Source organism: Venturia canescens, chromosome 6 (genome assembly GCF_019457755.1).
Source record: "Venturia canescens isolate UGA chromosome 6, ASM1945775v1, whole genome shotgun sequence".
Taxonomy (NCBI): Eukaryota; Metazoa; Arthropoda; class Insecta; order Hymenoptera; family Ichneumonidae; genus Venturia; species Venturia canescens.
The window spans coordinates 14,092,695-14,112,359 of NC_057426.1; the positions used below are offsets into that span (position 1 = coordinate 14,092,695).

Consider the following 19,665-nt stretch of genomic DNA (forward strand, 5'->3'; position numbering starts at 1 on the left):
CTAAGAGATAAAAGTTCGAATATCGAATGCTTGGTGTGTAAAGTGACAGTTCAGTGATGTTTGTTCATGTGATATCGTGATTTACGTAAAAATAGGATCGTTCTTGTGTCGATGGTGCGAAAAAATGTGTTGAAAAAATTAAACGTTTTTTTAATAATTTATGTTGGGTATCATATTTGTCCAGTTTGTCGCTCTTCATGATTCAATTATTTATTGTTTTGCGATGCATTCGAATACCTACGTGTTATGAAAATCAGCTATTTGTTTGAGATTCGTGAAGATGATTTCTTTATTGTCACGAACTGTTCTCGGCACTCCCGGAGTGTCCAGTGGCTTCAAATATCTTTCAACGACCTGTTGAATGTCCCTGCCAAACTCTTCCTCCGTTTCGACCAATTCCTTGACGACAGCTCTGTTGAAACAAACAAAGTACAAATCACTCGTTCAACTAGAACGTAATTAAAATCATTTTTGTACATTCCAGTAATGAAATTTCATTAATTCATTTGCGTAGCTGATCGATCATTTTCAACAGTCGTATCGTCACCTTTTTTTCCAACTTCGTTAATAAGGATATTAATAATAACGTACTCTCTTCGGTATTGGGAGTCTTCGGGTCGATGGTGACTCGTGAGAGTCGAGCTGTCCTCGCTGAGGGCTGTTTGCATGAGAATCGAGACTGGAAGCCATCCTTCGCGTCCATCGATTTTCCGGACGAGTGCTCTAAAGACGAAGATTACGAAAAAAATATATAAATTATTGTAAATAAATAAATGTTTGTTTTTCACTCTCTTCGTCCAAGTCAAATTTTGCTTGTAACATGAATTTGTTTTTATTCCAAGATTGAGAATTATTGTTGTTGCAGCTTTCGAGCGAGGTTACTAAAAATTTATTTCTCGTTTGTTGAATGAAGGATGAGTCAGGCTCGTGTGAGCTACGTATAGGTGGTTTAAAGTGGAGTCATTCGTCCCGATATAAACGTAAGCTACTGCCACTGCCCACGTGTTTTCGTCTATCTATAACTTTCATCTATACGAGTATGATTAAAGAGACTCGGGTTAACTAACCGATCACGGATATTTCTATCGGGGTATAACAATCGTTATTTCCGAGCCTGGCCTACGAACGCATTAATCCAATGGAGAACTACCCCTTCGATGTTAGAGGGAATCAGAAGCTAAAAATGAGTAAAAATAAGGACTAATTATTTATTGTAATCCCATCATTAAATACGGGCAGTCACTGGAAATGAATTGTTTTTGTGAGATTTTGAATTCATTATTAAAAATATACGCTCTAGGGTAGCGCAAATCATGGACAATTATTTATTGAGAGCGTTTATTAAAAAAAAAAAAAAAAAAAAAAACATCTCTTTATAAATTGCCTTGAGACTATTTTCTCCGATTTTCTAGTCGCCGGAGATATTTAATTTTTGAAGGTGTAAAAAACCTGAGAAATTTACGAAGTTTGTTCAAATGGACGCGATCCAAAAGCAACGTGTCTTTGTTCGTCCTAAATGATTTGCAATTTTCCTCTCGTTGTGTCTTTTCATCGGACTGCCAAAATTGCGATAACTCTTTGAGACTGTTCCCCGCGAGTTGAGCTCAAATAGTCACAAAGTCTTGAACCTCACCTTTGCCCACGAATTGTCAGAAATAATGCATAACTGAATATCTATTTTCAAACAGTTGCAGTTAAACTTGTTGAAATGCGACGCGAGAGAATTTCGTCTCAAGCGTGCGTTCGTTTTCAAAAGAAATTATTTCGCGTCTCACGTTAGTCGAGAATTTTTTTGTATAAAATAACGAACAGGGTCGAGAGCCGAAGGATCACTCGTCAAAAATTTTAATTACCTTCCGATAAAAGCCCAAAGTTTTTCCAAAAAATGTTCACGTATTCCACATTGAATTTTCTTAGTAAATTTATTTAACCGGAAAACAATTAGTTCACATTCATTTTCCATTGAATCGCAGTAATTGGCTTAGACAGTTAATCACGCGATCTATTTTTCATGAAAAAAAGAAATAAGGACCGGGAAGCTCAATTTGAATTACGAGCGCCAGGAAAATGTGTGTGCTCGCATTATACGGATACGCTTTCGCAATGAGATTTATTAACGATCCAATAAATCATAAGAACATTGAGTCATAAATGAAGATATTCATGCGGGAAGCCACGTATTTTTTTACTTTTTCCGATGTAAGGGTACGAACATTTTTAACCATTTTTGCGTCAACGATTGTTTCCACACTAAAAAATAATAATAATGCTAATGAAAATGACTGAAAATGAATTTTCCCTTCGTGAATTCCATTCAAAAATGTATCCGTTTTATTTCTTTTTACCGATTTTTTCGAATCGTTTCATGAAATAAGGAAAAGAAAATATGGAATAAAAGCTCAGACGTTCGTTTCGTTGGTTTATTCTTCTTCGGGATGGTAAGCCGCAAATAATTTAAGTATTTTCAGGCGCATACTGGACTTGCATCTGGTGGAATCTCAAGATCCAAAGTTCTTCGAGTTTCGAGGGTCAGGCACAGCTGACGTCGAGTCGCAAGTTCGCTAGCAGAAATAGCGCTCAACTACCAACTTCTCTCACGATCTTTCTTTTATTTGTCCTCTTTTCATTCTCCCTCGGTAGGCGTGAAATGATGAGAAAGTGCGAAGATCGGATTCGACTTTGTATAAACCCACGAATTCAACTCGTGCGAGGAATTACAATTAGCGAGAATGACGTTCGATTGGAGCTGTGATCCGGGGATGCAAAATCCACGTAGGCTCAGATGGTTTCGACTCTAATTTATTTGCGTGCGGGGGAGTGGAAATTTTAATCCGTTCGCATCGTGTCGGGGTCAGCGAACTCCTTCGTTTTATACTTTTCTTCTTTTATTTCTTCAATGAAAGAACAAAAAAATGGCGCTGAAATCCGTAAATTTTCTGGGGTCAAAATCCTTTTTTTGGGACGATGAAATTCCAGAAAATTGGCGTGGTTGCGGTTCCGGAATATTCCGTCATTTGTTAATCCGGAAAAAAGTTTATTTTAGGATTCGAAGAGTTATTTTTTTTTTGCTTCCCAACGATTTTTCTTATAATTTCGGGACTTTCCGCAGTTACGTACCTATGGATATCGGAGTCTGAATTCGATCTTGTGATCAGTCGAGATCGAGGATCCACGTATTTCCTTCTCGGTCGTATTGACAACTTGTGCTTAGCTGCTGAGTTGTCCAATCGTTCGCCGATATGGCCAACCTCTAAATCCGCGTCCATCTTCAATTTCCTACAATTTATTTCATCTTCTTTGTTTGCTTTTCGTTCTTTTTATTCTTTGTTGTTTTTTCGTTCTAAGCTTTTTTGTTACGACGACGATGTTATTGTCGAGAGGTTTTTCATCCCGTATTAGTTCCATGCATTCATTCAATGCGCTCATTATTTCGTCGAACCATTATTTGCTCTCCATGACGATGAGTTCTTTTATTCATGACAATTCGATGAAATGAGTTATTATAACAATTACTTCTCAGCGAAAAGCCTTAATTGTTGAAGTAATTACTGTTAATTAATGGATTATTTATTCTGCGATTGACCATGAAATGGAGAAGCGGGTTATTTATCTCGCAAATAAACTGCAGTTAAACGTATTAAGAATTTTTCATTTTCTTTCACTGGGTGCATCGCTTGTCTTAAATTATTACTACTATCTAATAACTAAATACTAATCTAATACTAATAACTAAAGATGCCAATTGACCGGTTAAATATTTCAGCATTGCGCGCAAAATTTTTTTTTTCCGCAGAAAACTATTTTTCCAATTCCGAACGAATCGAGAGGATTTTTTCTCGGTGAATCGATTCTGTGTGATTATATTTTCGGACTGTGAAATTATCCATCGGCAAATTTTTATTATACGCAAGAAATTTTTTATTCAATATCATTTCTTTTTTATGGTGCACTTAAAAGTGGCGCTGAATAGTGGTTCATGGATTTTTCGGGTATATATAGAAGGTTATATCGGTCCAAAGTGAGAGAGACACGAAAATGTGCGTAAAACAGAAGACGTGACGTTGATTCTCGATGTAGAAAATTGACGGGTCGAACCTCGTTGAAACGACTCGAAAGCGGGAGTAAAAATAAGACAGGAAAAATAATCAAACCACGACGAGAAAGACGAACGGGAAGACATCGTATACACATCATTTTTGAGAGGTTTAAACCATCATTTCAAATTTCATTGTAGACAAAGTCGTATTCACTCGACAGGTTATTTCACTACTTTTTTCTTATTCCCACGACCTGCAATATTTTCATGTATTAAGAAATGCTCGGAGGTTTATTTATTTGTTTCAAAACGAAAATACCAAGTTCCTAAACGTATCTGAAAAACGGATGTGAAATTACGCGAAAGGTAGTTCATTCTTTCACAGTTTTTTTTTTGGGAACTGCTCATTCGTCATCTTTTGAGTGGCCTCGAAATATACAAACTGATTTACTTTGTTTTTCTGACTTGCGAAGCTCTGTTTATATCAGTTTTGTGCACTATTTCCCGGATATTCGCGATTTAGTATGGTTTGCATTTTTATTACCGTTTTCGAAAATTCTTGAAGTTTGAGAGGCAGTGCGATAACTCTACGTATGTATTATTTTGCTATTCTCCTGAAAATATTTGTATGAGTAATTAAACTGAATCCAGAAATAACTCTGTGTGAAATATTTCTATATTAAACCATCCTGAGTTATCTCTATGCTTCCTAAATATTTGCAAAAAAATCTCTATTCCCATCTCGAAGGATGTGACAAAATTAAGGAATTCGAGCGTAACCGCGAAATTAGAATTTTCACAGCTTGATAAATCTTGGATCGAACGACGACAGAGTTCGCGATATTATTTTCCTGTCATAATCGTGACTTAGAAATTGAGCAACGGAGCAAGATGAAGGTCGCTATTGGTGCAATGAAAATTTCAAAGTTTCAACCCGGCATAGTACGAAATACTATTCCGCCAGAGAGCATTAATTAACAAAATGCAGTTGGAACATGAGATTTTTGAAAATTCTGGAAGCGTGGTCCTAGAAAGCTAAAACGTCAGTATTTGACATGTAATAATTTTTTTTTTATATCTTTTAATATTTTTTTTTGTTTTATGAATTCTATTAGACAGCTATTTCTCTGGAACAATTTTCGAAAGGTTCAATTTGGTCTCATCTCTGCACCAGAATTATGACAACTCAACTACATGGTATTTTTTTCAGATCACGACTCTAAGAATAATTTTGGGAAACTTCATTGTTCATCATAACTCGTTTAAAAAAATTGTTTGCACAATTCAACTAATCTGTTTAAGAAATTATTACTGGAATCATATGTCCGAAGCATTATTACGCACAAACAACGATTTTGAAAAATTTTGAATTGCTGAAATTACATTTCACAATTTTTTTGAAAAAATTGAAAGTATGCTTTTCTGAGGTACTTTCTTCCAACGATCATGATTCTGATAGCGAATTCGAGATCAACGACCCAAAGAATTTTGAACATCGTGTATAATTTATTTATACATCAACTCTGAAAAATTTATTATGAAATGTGAATACCCCAAAAATGAAACATTACATTTTAGAAATTTTACCGTTTACTTGCAATGGAGGCAAAACTAACCGCATGCGTCGAAAGTACAAACATCGATGACACGATTAATGCACTTTATTATTGTAAAATAATATGATATGGTTTCCAAATCGTGGATTTAAAAAAAATGGATAGCAAAAATGCTACTTTTTTGCTTTATTCTGCAAAAATCTAATATAAAACAAGTTTTAGCTAAATTTCAATGGTATTATTGAAAAGAGCGATTTCATAAATATTCGACAAGGAAGGTTACAAATCTTTTCAATATTGTTTAATAAAAGAGTACATCCGATAGATATTTTTCGGGCATTAACGGGTTGGTTGTTCTTAACAATAAAATGAAGCTTAACACTCATGGAATTGTTAGAAAATTTATCGGAGTTTGAAAAAAACTAGTTCCAAGAAAAATATACAATCCAAATCTAAAACGGGCCGTTGTATCTGACATGGAAAAAAATTCGTTTCTCATTAAATATCGACGTCGTCTGCGAGTCGTTAACACGATTGGCAAATTTTGAACATGCTACAGTCATGTGATAATTAGTTTTTTCCACACATAGAAGAAACATATTTTGAAATATATGGAATACATAGAAAAAGCTGATTATTACGTGAGTGTAGCATGCGCAAAATTCGCTAGTTGTGTCAACGACTCGCAGATGACGTCGACAGTTTATCTAATGAGAAAGGTTTTTTTTCATATCAATTTCTTTATTGATTCTCTAATTAAATGTACGAACACACGAGTCAATAAAGGATTAAGTAACATTCGTTTGAATGACATTCATATAAATGAACATTCATATGAAATGACAACGAAGGAACTAGATAAAATTAAATACTTACTTTTTAAATAATTTTCATTAATTTTATTACGTGAAAAAATTTGTTTAATTTCTAATCACTGAACAACTTAGATTAGTAATTATCCGTTATTCCATCAAATTGTATAGGGATCATCGAGTAAAGTTAATTACTGTATTTCATTGATCAAACCTACATGGATCTCGCGAGGCTTTTTTGACATAAGCCAATTTTCTCCCTTAACCCCTTCGCAGTGAGGTGAAAATGAGATTTTCGCGGCATTTTTGTGCCGGAGAAAAATTTTCATGCATTTAAACCACGATACAAAAAAAATTACGACACAAAAGTGGCACGACTTTTTTTGCCCCTATGCGTTTCACTCACGCAGTGAAGGGGTTAAATATCTTCCAGATTCTTGTAATCCAGGCCTCTCTATCTACCCTAAAAAAGTTGGCATATTCGAAGGTACTCTTGCTTAATCGATGTCTTAATCCAACAGTTCCTCTTCACAGTAGTTCACACAATAGCGAGGTGCAATCTTCGGTTTTAAATTTCAGAAAAAGTATTTCGACCGCTCGAAAAAGATGGCAAACGAAAAATCAAAGGCAATCTAAAAAAAATTGGAACATTTCCAGAACAAAACACTACAATTCTTTCCTTCTTTGATACTCGGCTTGTAATTCACTAGCTTTCAAAATGCGCCATTTAGTTCTTAAAGCGATTCTTCGAGTTCCAGCGAAAAAAATTTAGACGAATTGAAAAAGTTTCTCCTTTGGTGTTTTATTCTTAACGCTAAATCTTTCGAGTTACGACTACTCCTCAGAGTTTTAAGCGAAAGCAGTACAAAAAGAAAGGAAATCTTGGACAATTTCCCGATCCAGTGCGTAAACCTATGCAACTTAATTACACCGTTGATTTCACAATTCCTTTCAAACCCAATATGTCTTGGGGCTTTTGCTTCCCTATTTAAGTGTACTATAGTTAAAAATTGTAAAGTAATTTCTACAAGATACGTGTTCAGATCGCGATGGCCACAAAGTTGTAGAAAAACGGTTGCGTTCAACTTTTTGAAAAGCAAACGGAGTGGAATGAGAAAGTCATCATTTGTCGACGGTAGGTTCTCGGGAGTGCTTGTCATTTTTTAAGATTCAACATCTGTATTTTTTCAAGTGTAATCGAAACGGCAGCTGCGATAGAAAGAACATTTATCGCTAATAAATTCATGTTCAAGGAGTATATATAGAGACGACTGATCAACCGATAGTCGTAACGAGTTTCAGCAAAACCTCACGATGAGGTTTTGCCAAACATGGATTCATGTTTGAAATAAAAGTTAAAAAAATTTTAGCGCACGTACATCAATGGAAGAAATTTTCTTGATCAGTAATCCCTATCTTTGAGAGCTTGAGAGGTAGATCAAATATGGAGGCCTTTGTGGACGCATTTCACTTCACTATTTCGTTGTTATATAATGCGATCCCTAGAAAATTGGTCGGAACCTTTTTTGAATGTAAATCGAGGAGTCCTACTTTTTAAAGTTCATTCACATAGTAGCAAGAAAGTCTAGTTTCGATGTATTGACACGATCTCACTGAATCAGGAAAAATTGTTGGTCAACTAAAAACTTAACTTCTGGAGTTCGCACAGTCGTTTTTTCAAATGAAAAAAAAAAAAAAAAAAAAAAAAAAAAAAAAAAAAAAAAAAAAAAAATCTTTTCTTGAGAAAAACTTGGAAAAATCGAGTCACCATTCTATAAAATTCTTCTCGGTAATTATGCAGTTTGGTTGCTTTTCTGAAAATCGATTATGGGGTCTACCTGTCCTAATGTGAACTCCATAAAATACGTATTTAAATGTACCCATTTCATCACATTTTTCCAACAACTTCAAAACCCCATAATTTATGGTTTTTATGAAAAATATCACCCTCTCCCGACGAAATTTCATTAATGATAACTGATTGAAGCAGTTGATGCTAAAAACACATTTGTAGCATCGATTTTCGGAAAAGTAACCAAGCTGCCTAATTACCATGGGATCTGACACGGAGGTGTGGCCTAAATTGACTATGGCGCAGACGGGGGTACAATGGCCGTGTTAAGTCCGTGTATGGTATAGGCTCATCGTGCAAATATGGCATTAGTTATAAATATTCAGGATAGATAATGCTTCTAGTCATCGAAACGACTTTTTTCTTTTTTTCTCCTTTGTTATTTTATTTTGTGTCTCAACTGTTATATTATTTTATGTCTCAACTCAGTTTAATTATTCATACAGCTATTTTCAGGGGAGGTATTTATAAAAAGAGATGTATTCGAATAAAGTTATTAACCATGAAGTTGATTGAGAACAAAGAAATAATACATACATTTGTCGTGCTGCCTATCTGAAGAATTAGGTCTAGAGAAAAAAGCTCGAGGAACAGGAAATTTTGTGATTTTTATAACAAAGCGACTTGAATAAAGATTAGAAAATAAAGTTTATGCATCGATGAGCTAAAAATTGATTATCCAAAACAATATTAATGGAATTTCCATTTGTTTATGTTCATGCTAGGTGTCCTTAAACTTTCCACTCACTTGGTAGAATCGTGCAAATAATCAACGGCTTCGACGATGTCACCGACATTCACGGAAAATCCTTCATCGTCCTCGGCGACGTAATCCTTGATGACGATAAAATTTTCCACGGATTTCTGCAACGTAACGATGGGATTTTATGTATTCAACGATTCAAAACCGAATAACCAAAACGTGAACGAATATTCTAATTTTCAATGAGATGTGAAGTTATTTCACTCGTCAATGACTCGAACGAGTTGGAGATTCATTAATCACTTATAATTGGAAACCTTGGCAAAGATTTGTTCAGCTAAAAGTTCTCCTCATTGAAGCAAAAGGCTTGTGACACGAATTTCGTAGGCCCGGAGCGCAATATTCAAAGAACTCGAGCTTTGATGCACGCAGACGTCATCGAGAATATACCATACGACGATTATACGACCGAGAAATCAAATGATTTCGAAAGCAGAGCTAAAATAGCATAGGAAACGCTAAAATACTCAACCACCAGTAATTTTTGCATTGTCATTAGAAAAAACAGGATGCGTGCAGATCGGGCGTTGAAATTGGCGAATAGCTGGATATCAAGGAAAGTGCTTGAGCCGCTAATGGCAAAGTTGTGTCGTCTCTTGAGTGAGTAATGGAAATACCGTAGTTTCTCTCCGTACGTAAATGATCTTTGCGATCAAGCGTATACGAGAGTGTACAGAGAGTGATGCGAATTGTAAATATGTGCTCACACATGCACGAGCGAAGTAACGCTCGTGCTCTCGACATGACATTTCCAATTCCGGAGTGGTTAATTCTATTTTTGATGTTTCTATATCTGTACCAGTCACGGGGAATTAACAAGTGGTTTCAAGCGCTATATCAAATATCCAAGTAGCTTCAACCAGAGGCAAAATCGAGTGCGCGTAAAGGTGATTCTCTCATCCGAGCTGCCTAATCGTGTTTTCGCAATTGGAACGATTGAATAATATCCGAATGAGTATAGCTCGCAAGCAAGAGCACGGAAAAATTTTATTAAAAGCGAAATACATAATTTATAAGATTTATTTAATGATCCGAATAAATGTACCAGATGAAATGATGAAAATCACACAAGCTCGTTGCTCCGTTTGCATTGTAAGACTCAATTTCGTGATCTAGAAGTGTACACGGGACTCGAGAGACAAAAGCTCGTCTTTCAGAAGGCTGGCAACCGAATAAGTAGTCAAAAAACAGCTCGTCACATTTCGAGAGTGAAAGATCGAAAGAGTATAGGATGGATGTTGAGCCATGTAATAATCAACCTGAAGTATTACCCTGTCATAGCAGCTGTCGGCGTAAAGGCTGCTGAGCTTACGAAAGCTCGGTGTGTTTTCGGGACTCGAAGATATTTCTTCAGTACGATCGGATCTCGTCAAAGTGACGCCACCGTTGGTGGCGCATTCTTGATGTTGCCGATAATGTTGTTGGAAGCCAGAGAAGTTTCCGTTGCAAGAACCATCTGGGCTGTTGGTCGACGTTCCTGATACGCTACCGATGGTCAAGGTCGATGTCATTTCGGCATCGAAATAATCCTCGTCACCGGCCACGGGACATGCATACATTGAAAAGCGATGGGCGGCTGGTTTGTTCAGACGAAGTGCAGAGAAAACGTGTAAAGGCTCGAAATATGTAATGCCATTTTCATCGAGGACTGTATAAGCGACCTGACCCGTGAGCACAGCTCGAGAAGCTTCTCTCGGTACGACAGCTTGAATACCCTGCTTCAGGATCATAAAGATTTTCGATGGTCCGTGTCTACGTCTCATCAAAAACTCCTCCATTGCAAGGCTGTTTTCCGCCCGCAAGAGCGAAGACGGCACGTCGACCGAGGACTTGAGCGGAATCTCCTCCGGTACAATCATCAATGCGGCGCTTTCTCGGACAAGAGTTCTCAAGCGTGGGTCCGTTCTGGCCAATTCTGGATCGCTGCACAAGTCTCTCAACGCACTGACGAATTGAGGCCTTTCCTCGGCCAATTTTCTCATCACTGTCAATCTCTTGAGAATGTCCAGAGTCAACTTGTCACCAGCCAAAACTTGGGTGGACTCGTCGTCGCTTATAACCGCCAAAAGACTGCTGGCTGTGGAAGACATTCCCAGGGCTCTGGCCAACCCTACAGCTTGGAGAAGCAATTCTCTCACCTGCGATCCCTCGTCACTCAAAAGTTCCTTCACTCGCAACTCACTCGATTCACCCACCGCGTGGACAATCGCCTTGTGAAGAGTCTCCGCAGCTTCTTTTTCCGTCGCTACGCCACCTACTTCCTGGGATATTCTCTGCAAAACTCTTGAAACCAATTCCGGATCGCCTCTTGAAACATTTCTGAATGCCGAACCGACCAGATCGCTGCCAACTTCCTCGTCTAAAACCGCTGATAATCTCTCCATGACAATATCATCTTTTAAAGTTTGTCCCACTACCGTTGACTTTAGAATATCAATTTTATTGCTACTCGATTCGAGGAGATCAAGCATCGCTTCCTGACACAGAGTCGTACGATTATCGGACACGAGAAGGATTTTTAGAACCTCGCTGACTGATTGATCGATCGAGGTTGAACCTCGTCGCAGTACTACGTTAAAAGCTTCGCTGATGGATGACAGAACGTAGCTCTGATCGGTTGGCTCACCATTTTTCAAAGATTCTTCATCACTGCTGTCAGTGATCGCTAATACGGCAGCTGCTATCGAAGCTTTCACTGCCTCCGTTAACCAATTCACTCCACTGTCGCCACTCCCATTTTCCTTATTTCCATTAGCTACGAGCCAAGCTGACGATTGCTTTCCGTTCGTTACCATGGTCGTTGATTGCTGCAGCTGTTGTTGCTTCACGATATTATTTGCCAATTGTGATATGGTCGATGTCACCTGTGCCATTTGGATTGCGGAGTTCCCTCGCAATCCTAACTGTTCAGCAATGACCAATGCGTGTTCAAGAGCAACAGCAGTTGGATCGACGTCGACATCTACATTCGGCAAATTGGCTGGCACTTTACGACCGACTGACATTCCAGCTTCGGACAATTGTCGCAGCATGCGAGCGTCGATGCTTGTTTCACCTTGATGAATGTGGGAACGAGCATTGTACTGGAGATGTTGGGGTCTTAAGAGCCCCAACTCTTCAGGAGTCACTTCGAAGCCCTGGACGGAGAATTCCATCTCACCTTCCGGGGTATCTGTCAGATCAGGAGCAACGAATCGCGGCCCTTCCTCCGTTTGTACAATTTGACCAGGCACAAAGGTCACGCCGTGTTTTCCTGACTCTACCACTCGCCCCGGAACGAATCTGGGACCTTCCGGCGTATCGACAACTTGCCCAGGTACGAATCTCGAACCTTCGTCCTCCATGGATATCACCTGACCGGGAATAAACGTGGGGCCAACTTTCGTCTGGACAATCTGGCCGGGAACAAAACGTGGACCATCTTCCGTTTCGACTGTTTGTCCTGGAACGAATTTGGAACCACTTCGAGTTTCCACCATTCGCCCAGGCACGAATTTCGGACCCGTGCTTGTATCTACGACTTGGCCAGGGACAAACTGTTCTCCTTTTTCGGTCATGACTATCTGGCCCGGCAAGAATCCCTCTTCAGTCATAACACCAGGTACGAACCTGGGACTGTCTTTTCCACCGCGCACCAGTTGACCCGGCACGATTCTTTTCCCTTCGGGATATTTCTGAGTCCATTCGGGAATGAATTCAACCCCGTCATCCGTTTGCACCATATGACCATACACCTCTTGCTGCTGCAAAAGTGGAATGGCGCTTGCAGTTTTTGGGTCTACTGGAATTCCCGTTGGAGTTGCTTCCATGAACACCAAGTCATTCATGCTATTGGCTGCTGCAAATTCAAAGGTCCCACTACTTTTGATGCTTGTTGTAGAACCTGGCACGAATCTCACTCCGTCCGGAGTTTTCATCATTTGACCTTCCACGAATTTCGGACCTTGTGGTGTTTCTAAGGTAGTTCCAGGTACAAATTTAAGCCCGCCGTTAGAGTCGACAGCGATTCCAGGAACGAAGTGAGATTGACCTGTATTCGAAATGACATCTTGACCCGCTACGAAACGCGGACCTTCCGGGGTTACCAGAGTTCGTCCTGGTACGAACATCGATTCTCCGGTAGATGATGCGAGGCATTGTCCGGCTATGAATGTCCAAGTCCCATTTTGTTCCACGCTTTGTCCGGGCATGAAAACATGTTCGCCATGCTGATCGGTCACCGTTTGGCCAGGCATGAACCTTGCTCCTGTTGGGGTAAGAACGGTTTGTCCTGGCACGAAATTATTCTCCGTTACAATTTGGCCGGCGACGAATTTTGGGCCTTCTTCGGTGAGGACGGTTTGTCCGGTTACAAATCTGGCTCCTTCGCTCGTGTGGATCGTTTGCCCCTGAACAAAACGTTGACCACATTTAGTAGGGAGGGTTTGCCCGGCAACGAAGACCGGTGTTTTCTCACCGCTTTTTTCTGCTACTGTAACTATTTGTCCGGGTATCAAGAGAGGGCCGTCTGGAGTGTGGACCGTGAAACCAGGCACGAAAGCATTGCCTTTGGGTGTTTTAAGAGTTTGCCCTGGAACAAATATCGGTCCGGATGGTGTTTCAACTGTCTGTCCAGTTACGAATCTCTGAGCAGACTCCACATCGATCTTTAAGCCCTTAACGTTGTGCATCGTGTGCTTTTTTCCATCTCCAACGTTCTTCACCAATTCTGGTATCTCTTCGATTCTCGGCAAAACTTCGAGTGCCTGTTTACCAACGGCTAAAAATTTCGACGTTACATCGGCGGTCTCTTCCAATTCGTGAGAAGGAATCGTTTCCAGAGCATGTTGAAGTCCCGCATCAGGAACGACGTTCAACGGAACAAATGGCTTGACAACGGAAATGGCTTCGAGACCACCGGTCTCAGTTGAAATTGGAGATATCACCGCTCCCATTTCGGTTGCCTCAAGATCTATGATTTCCGGTTCAGCTTGAACCGGAGTAGGAATTTTGTCAATCAAAGGCATCCCGTCGAATTTTTCTGCCTTTCCATCAATTTCTCTCCAATCACAGCTCGTTGTTAAATGTTTTGCTATTGTTTCCCGACTTTCCGAAGTTGTTGTCAATTGTGTAGCACGTGAACGAGCATTCTCCAAATCGATGTGTTTCCATCTGACGAATTTTTCCTCGTCTTTCAATCTGGTCTCTTCTCTGATGCTGCGAAGTTTAAGTTGCTTTGTTTTTCGAAGTTCTTCTTCATCGGCAACTTTCTCCTTATCCTCAAATATTTTTTTCGCATAGCTGAGACCCGCGGCGCGTTTTCGTTTCCGTTTTTTCGCTTCATGCTCCAATTTTTCGCGTTCTTTAAGAACGTCCTGGCGAGGTCCTAGGCCATCGTAGAGATCTTCGAAGACGTCGAGATTACGAAAATCGACGGATACGTTTTTGCCTTGTTTCAGTCGGAGTAAGACGGTGTCACAATCCCGCGACAACATGACGTCTCTGACGTCACCATCCCGAACGGCGGCTTCTAACTTAGCGGGGAAAACTAAACTGCATCTGCGTTCGTCAACCGTATAAACGAACTTCAACGATTTCTCCTCGTCCCGCGTTTCTTTGGCGCTCAGTAAATCTCTCAATACTTTTTGTTGCTCATCGTCGTCCTTCAATACAGGAAAAACGTACCGATAGTCCTTCAGAATAACGTGCTTTTTCCTCTCCCCCAATATTAATCCGCCGGTATAATGATGCTGACCGAGTGTGTCAGATACGTTGGTAATTCGACATTTGGATTTGTCGTTGGTATGAACACCGAGGAGCACAGGAATGTAATGATGAGTTGGCAGGCCATAGGACTTTCCGGTTATCCGGCAAAACCTCTTAGCATCGGCTGGACTTATCGGTGGCAAAAGAGGAAAATAATTAGGTTTGGGGAGGCCCCTACTCCTCCCCGTTATCCTGCAAAACGACATTTCGTTATTTCGACCTTCCCCGTCGGTTTAAATGTTCATTCGCTTCATTGACTCAGCCAAAATCTAGAACTCTTTTGTACTCGTTCGATCATGAAAAATGAAAAAAATGAGAAAAAAGTTTTTCTCTGAATTCAATGTCACATTTAAATTGAGGAGTCCGTTCCAAGTTCTTGGAAATTTTTTACTTCTGTCTCTCGATTGCGGGTGTAACTAATAGGCGGCGAGTCATCATTCATCACAGGGGAGGACTCTTCGCGTCGAGACATTTTCACACTCGAACGTTTCTCATTCGCATTTTTCGCTTTTCTCCTTTTTGTTTCACTTGGAACTCGCACTGGTTCAGCGAAATTCTGTACGTCACTGGTGACGATATAATCAATTATAAGTTCACTAGAGTCAACGGACTCGCGGGATCATCTCTCATCAACGTAAACGAAAGTACATCTCGTCTACCTTCGCAGTGTGCGTGTTCGTGGAGGAAAGAGGGAAAAAGTTGTGGGAGCTATCATCGCTCCGCTCGGAGGCGGTTTTCGGTTATTTTCACGCTGGGCAGTCACGCGAGTGAGAGCAAGATTTTTTCTCTTCTTTTCACTTATCTCTTTCTGCCTCTCTCCTTCTACCGCACGCTTGATTTTGTGTTTTTCTATCTATGAATTCTCGCCCTCGCGTATTTGCTGTATCGCAAATTCTCGAGGATTTTGTGACCGAATAAAAGAGATATAAAAAATACCACACGTCATGTCAAAACCTCGTAATCCAATAAATTTATCAACGAGCTTCACGCTCTTTTCTCGTTCTTTCTCTCTCCCTCTCTCTCCCTACACGCTCGATTCATTCATTTATCGTTTTGGACCTCAGCCCGTAGCCAACCTGTACAATAAAAGTTCGAAGAGATGGTGAACAATTTATACGCAGCGTGTATATCGTTGCACGCGAGATTTCGCCGTGGAAACCTCGGCACCAATTTTCAACCTCGATTCTTCGCCTCATCTACTGTTTTTCGTACAGTTTTATCTCTTTATCGTGTCTTTATCTTCGAGGTATAATTAAATATTCTGGGCTCCACAATTTCATCGAGCATCGTAGATCAGGCTAATTCATTGGGCATTGCGGACCATCGCGAAGCAATTCTTTTGGAGCACAAAAAATCTTTAAACTCGTGCGAGCACTCCTTTTTTTCCTTGCCTACCACTCAACGCTTTCGTTTCTTGTGGTTTTTTGTCAATTGGGAAAATTGATGAAACTCATTCCTCGGGGAAGAGCCATCACTCGCGAGTGGAAAATTTTGGATTTCGCGTAACTCTGAGATCTCCCGAAATATATACGGTTTATCCTGGTGTACAGTTCACTCAACTTTACACATAACCTCCCGCAGGAAACCCCGGTCTATTTTCGTTATACTGGCGCATCTTTCGCGCTTTCTCTCCCTCCCGTTTTCTTATTTCTCCGTCACTCTTCCTCAATCTCGTCTTCTCTCCGTTTCTCATATAACGATACACCATAAGTCACAATTTTCTCGATTCGAGTTAACCGAGTACAGCAACTTTTACGACCTGACTCTGTCTCTCGAACTCTGCGGAGTCACTCAAATTTCTCTTCCTATAATCAAATGTCTGCTTCACGTGCATCACCGAATCGTAACCCTCTAAATGTCAATCTCCAATTTTCGGTTTTCAACCAAATGTTTTTAAAATATTTTCTTCACTCGCTAATTTGAACACTCTTCAGTTCTGACGACGGAGCCGTAGGCTATGAAAATCGCTAAACGTCACTTTGGTCCTCAAATTCGAAATTCCGAATCACAACAAATAGTTTTATTATTTTCCATTGTTATGTTACAAAGTAATCATATATCTTTACGATTAAAAAATCTTCCAATCAGGATATCTTTTGTTTTTTACACTCCGTAGCGTTGCCTAACTCTTTGGGATCACTTAAGTAGTCACAAATTCGTTATTTTATGAATTTTTATTGAAAAAACGCGTGAAGAAATGGTCGAGCGAGGATTAACGTAAAAATAAAAAATATGATTGTTTCCTGAAGGGCTGGTGACCGATTCGTATTTTGGATAATGAGAGATTTTCGTATCAGGGTAAATTTTAGTATCGCACAGCCAGTAATCCGAATAATTTACGACGAAATTTCGTTTCGGTAGTTTCGCGAGTGGACGGTTTTGTTTTTTTAAGAAGTCAAGAGGGGTTTCAGTCGGTGTTTAACGAAGATGAATTTTCGGCATCTACTCGGACGCTGCGAGTCACTCCGGCACGAATCTAAGCGACAACTATCCTCTGATGAACCGGACTGGGCGTTCTTTCGTGGGAATTAGAATGATATGAAGAAAACAAAGCAGAATAAGTAAAAAAACAAAAAAGCTTATCGTTGTACTACGAATACAGCGGCGCACGAGCGAGACTAACGCCAGACTAAAATGTACCCGAAGTGCGGCTAAGAGCCGTTTGCGCGTTTGCCGAGACTCTCCTCAGCTACTGCACGTTTTTTCTCCATCTCTCTCTTTCTCTCTCTATCTCATTCCCTACGACCAGAAATAGCTACCCTTCTTTACTTCCCCAATACATCTTTCGAAGCTCGAGTACAAACTCCTCGCAGTATTTTGACCATTTACCACATCTGGGTGCAACTTAAAAGAGAAAAAAATAGTTGACACGTGACGCACATGTTTTTTTTTTCCATAATTCACTTTACAAAATTCGTAAGATATATTCGTGAATTTGTAAGAATTTTTTTCAAAACAATTTTTCAATCACAAAATGATTGAAGACTTTCCAAGAGTTGAGTTTGTGACAACATCCATTTTTTGAATTGAAACTGAGCGCAAGAAGAAAAACAGAGAAGTCGCAGTACAAATCTGATTGTTTTTTATTTCACCGTTTTACGACTATTTACCACATCTGCGTGTGCAAACTCGTAACAGAAAAAATCTTTACACGCGACGCAAATGTTTTTTTTTTGTGGGTACAATTTCGAAACTACACAATAACGGAAAACTTTTCAAGACTGCAGCCTCGTCAGCAAACTTTTTCGATGTTTTTCATATTTGTGGAGCTTCACACGCACTCAGAAGAAATTTCGAGCTTGAGCAAGAGGAAGGTAAATACGTAAAAATAAATAAACTAACTGAGAGAAAAATTCAATTTTTCTGCGTCATTCTGGGGCACAAAGGAAATTTATTTTTCGAAAATTTCATCCTGCGAAGTCGGAGTCAACTGGGCGAGTTTCCTGATTGGAATAAATGGCAAAAGAGATTGTGAAATCGTTTGTGACGAGTTGCCGGAACAACGAAAAAGACGAATGTGTTGTTTTTCGAAAAATCAAATAGCTTTTACCCGTGAAATTTTGTCGACGAGGGGAATTCCGAAGATCTTGTATTCTCTTCGTGAAGAAAGTGTGATAAATATTGTGTATAGTACTCGTGCCAGATGAATTCTAAACAACCGATAAATTGAGTCAACAAAAATGCAGCTCAGGTGAAGGCATTGATATATATATTTGTATTTTATGCCTCATCGTCAATCACAAATATGGCTGTTATAAAAGAGATCACGGTCAGACACGAGAATCAATCGTATAAATTGACGAAATTTTTATGATCCTTCGAATCTTGTGAAGAAAACGTCCCTACATATATGCCAATTTGGCCGAATGACAAAGCGCCAAGAATGGTTTTTCTTTACGATAGTTCCACTGTTTCAACTGTTCTACCTTTTCTTTTCCTTTGAAAAGAAAAAAAATATATAAAAAATCAATTATTGATTAAATTTATTGAGTGAAAATCTCTGGTATTCTTTATCAATCAATAAATTTTTTTCATTTGGATTGAAACAGTGAATAGATTTTACTTATAGGAATCAAACAAATCGTCAATAACGATGCTTCGAATACTTTATAGCTATAATTCTCGTTTACAATGTGTGACACGTACACATGATTTTCAGGTTTTCGTGACGGTTGTTAAACTCTGAAATCATCAAATTGTTGGCAAACGAGAGACCGGTAAACGATAAAATGGAAGCACGTCAAATTGCGGGAGAAAGAGAAAAAGAATAGAGCGAGAGAGAGGAAAAGGAAGAGTAAATCAAACGGAGGGTTGTTACACGGTCGTTCGCGTCCGCCAGACATTATAACTGTAGGAATTCCTTTCCCTGCAGCTCCTCTTTTCGTAAAATTTTGTGTGGAACAAAAGGTTTATCCGAAATTATTAAATTTTTTCTAACTCGATAAGATTAAAATGATCGTCGAATTGTAGCAAAATCGATTTTCCAACGAGGCGATAAAATCCAATAGATTACAATTTAATTGGCTTTGGAGAGTTTTTTTCACCACGCACTTGCAAAAGTTTACTTCTCCAGTAGGAATAGAATAATTATAAAAAGCACTAGAGAAGGGAAGTGGGGGATGAAAAATTTGGCGATATTATTTTCGTCACAATTTAGCTCGAAATAATTATAAATACTTTTAATGTACCGCGTGTGCCATTTTTGATAGAAAGCCAAAATCTTGAAATTCATATTCGACGACAAATCAGAGTGGAATAAACCGTTTGGACTGAAACGCGGTCTGACTCAGATCGACATTGTCTACTCATATGTTGTGAGAAAGATCAAAGCGACGAGCTCCATCGAAACACATGGCGGAGGAATTGAGTCAATGGAATTTTACTCAACTCTCACGAATCAC

At 39.4% G+C, this 19,665-nt stretch overlaps 1 protein-coding gene across 9 annotated transcripts in view; it reads right to left on the minus strand.

The window, feature by feature from the left end:
• Positions 1-19,665, minus strand: part of Obsc (Obscurin) — a 63,151-nt gene that overhangs the window by 38,756 nt on the left and 4,730 nt on the right. For 3 of the 9 annotated variants that reach the window (XM_043421280.1, XM_043421282.1, XM_043421279.1), the window contains exons 1-5: positions 10,291-17,372; positions 9,005-9,120; positions 3,118-3,276; positions 592-723; positions 242-412 (exon numbers count right to left, since the gene is read on the minus strand). In XM_043421280.1, the coding sequence (XP_043277215.1) occupies positions 242-412; positions 592-723; positions 3,118-3,276; positions 9,005-9,120; positions 10,291-14,970 (5,258 nt within the window). In that variant the 5' untranslated portion in view covers positions 14,971-17,372. Of the gene's footprint in view, positions 1-241; positions 413-591; positions 724-3,117; positions 3,277-9,004; positions 9,121-10,290; positions 17,373-19,665 lie in introns of those variants that run through there. The other 6 variants (XM_043421286.1, XM_043421285.1, XM_043421284.1 and 3 more) reach the window with 5 other exon arrangements.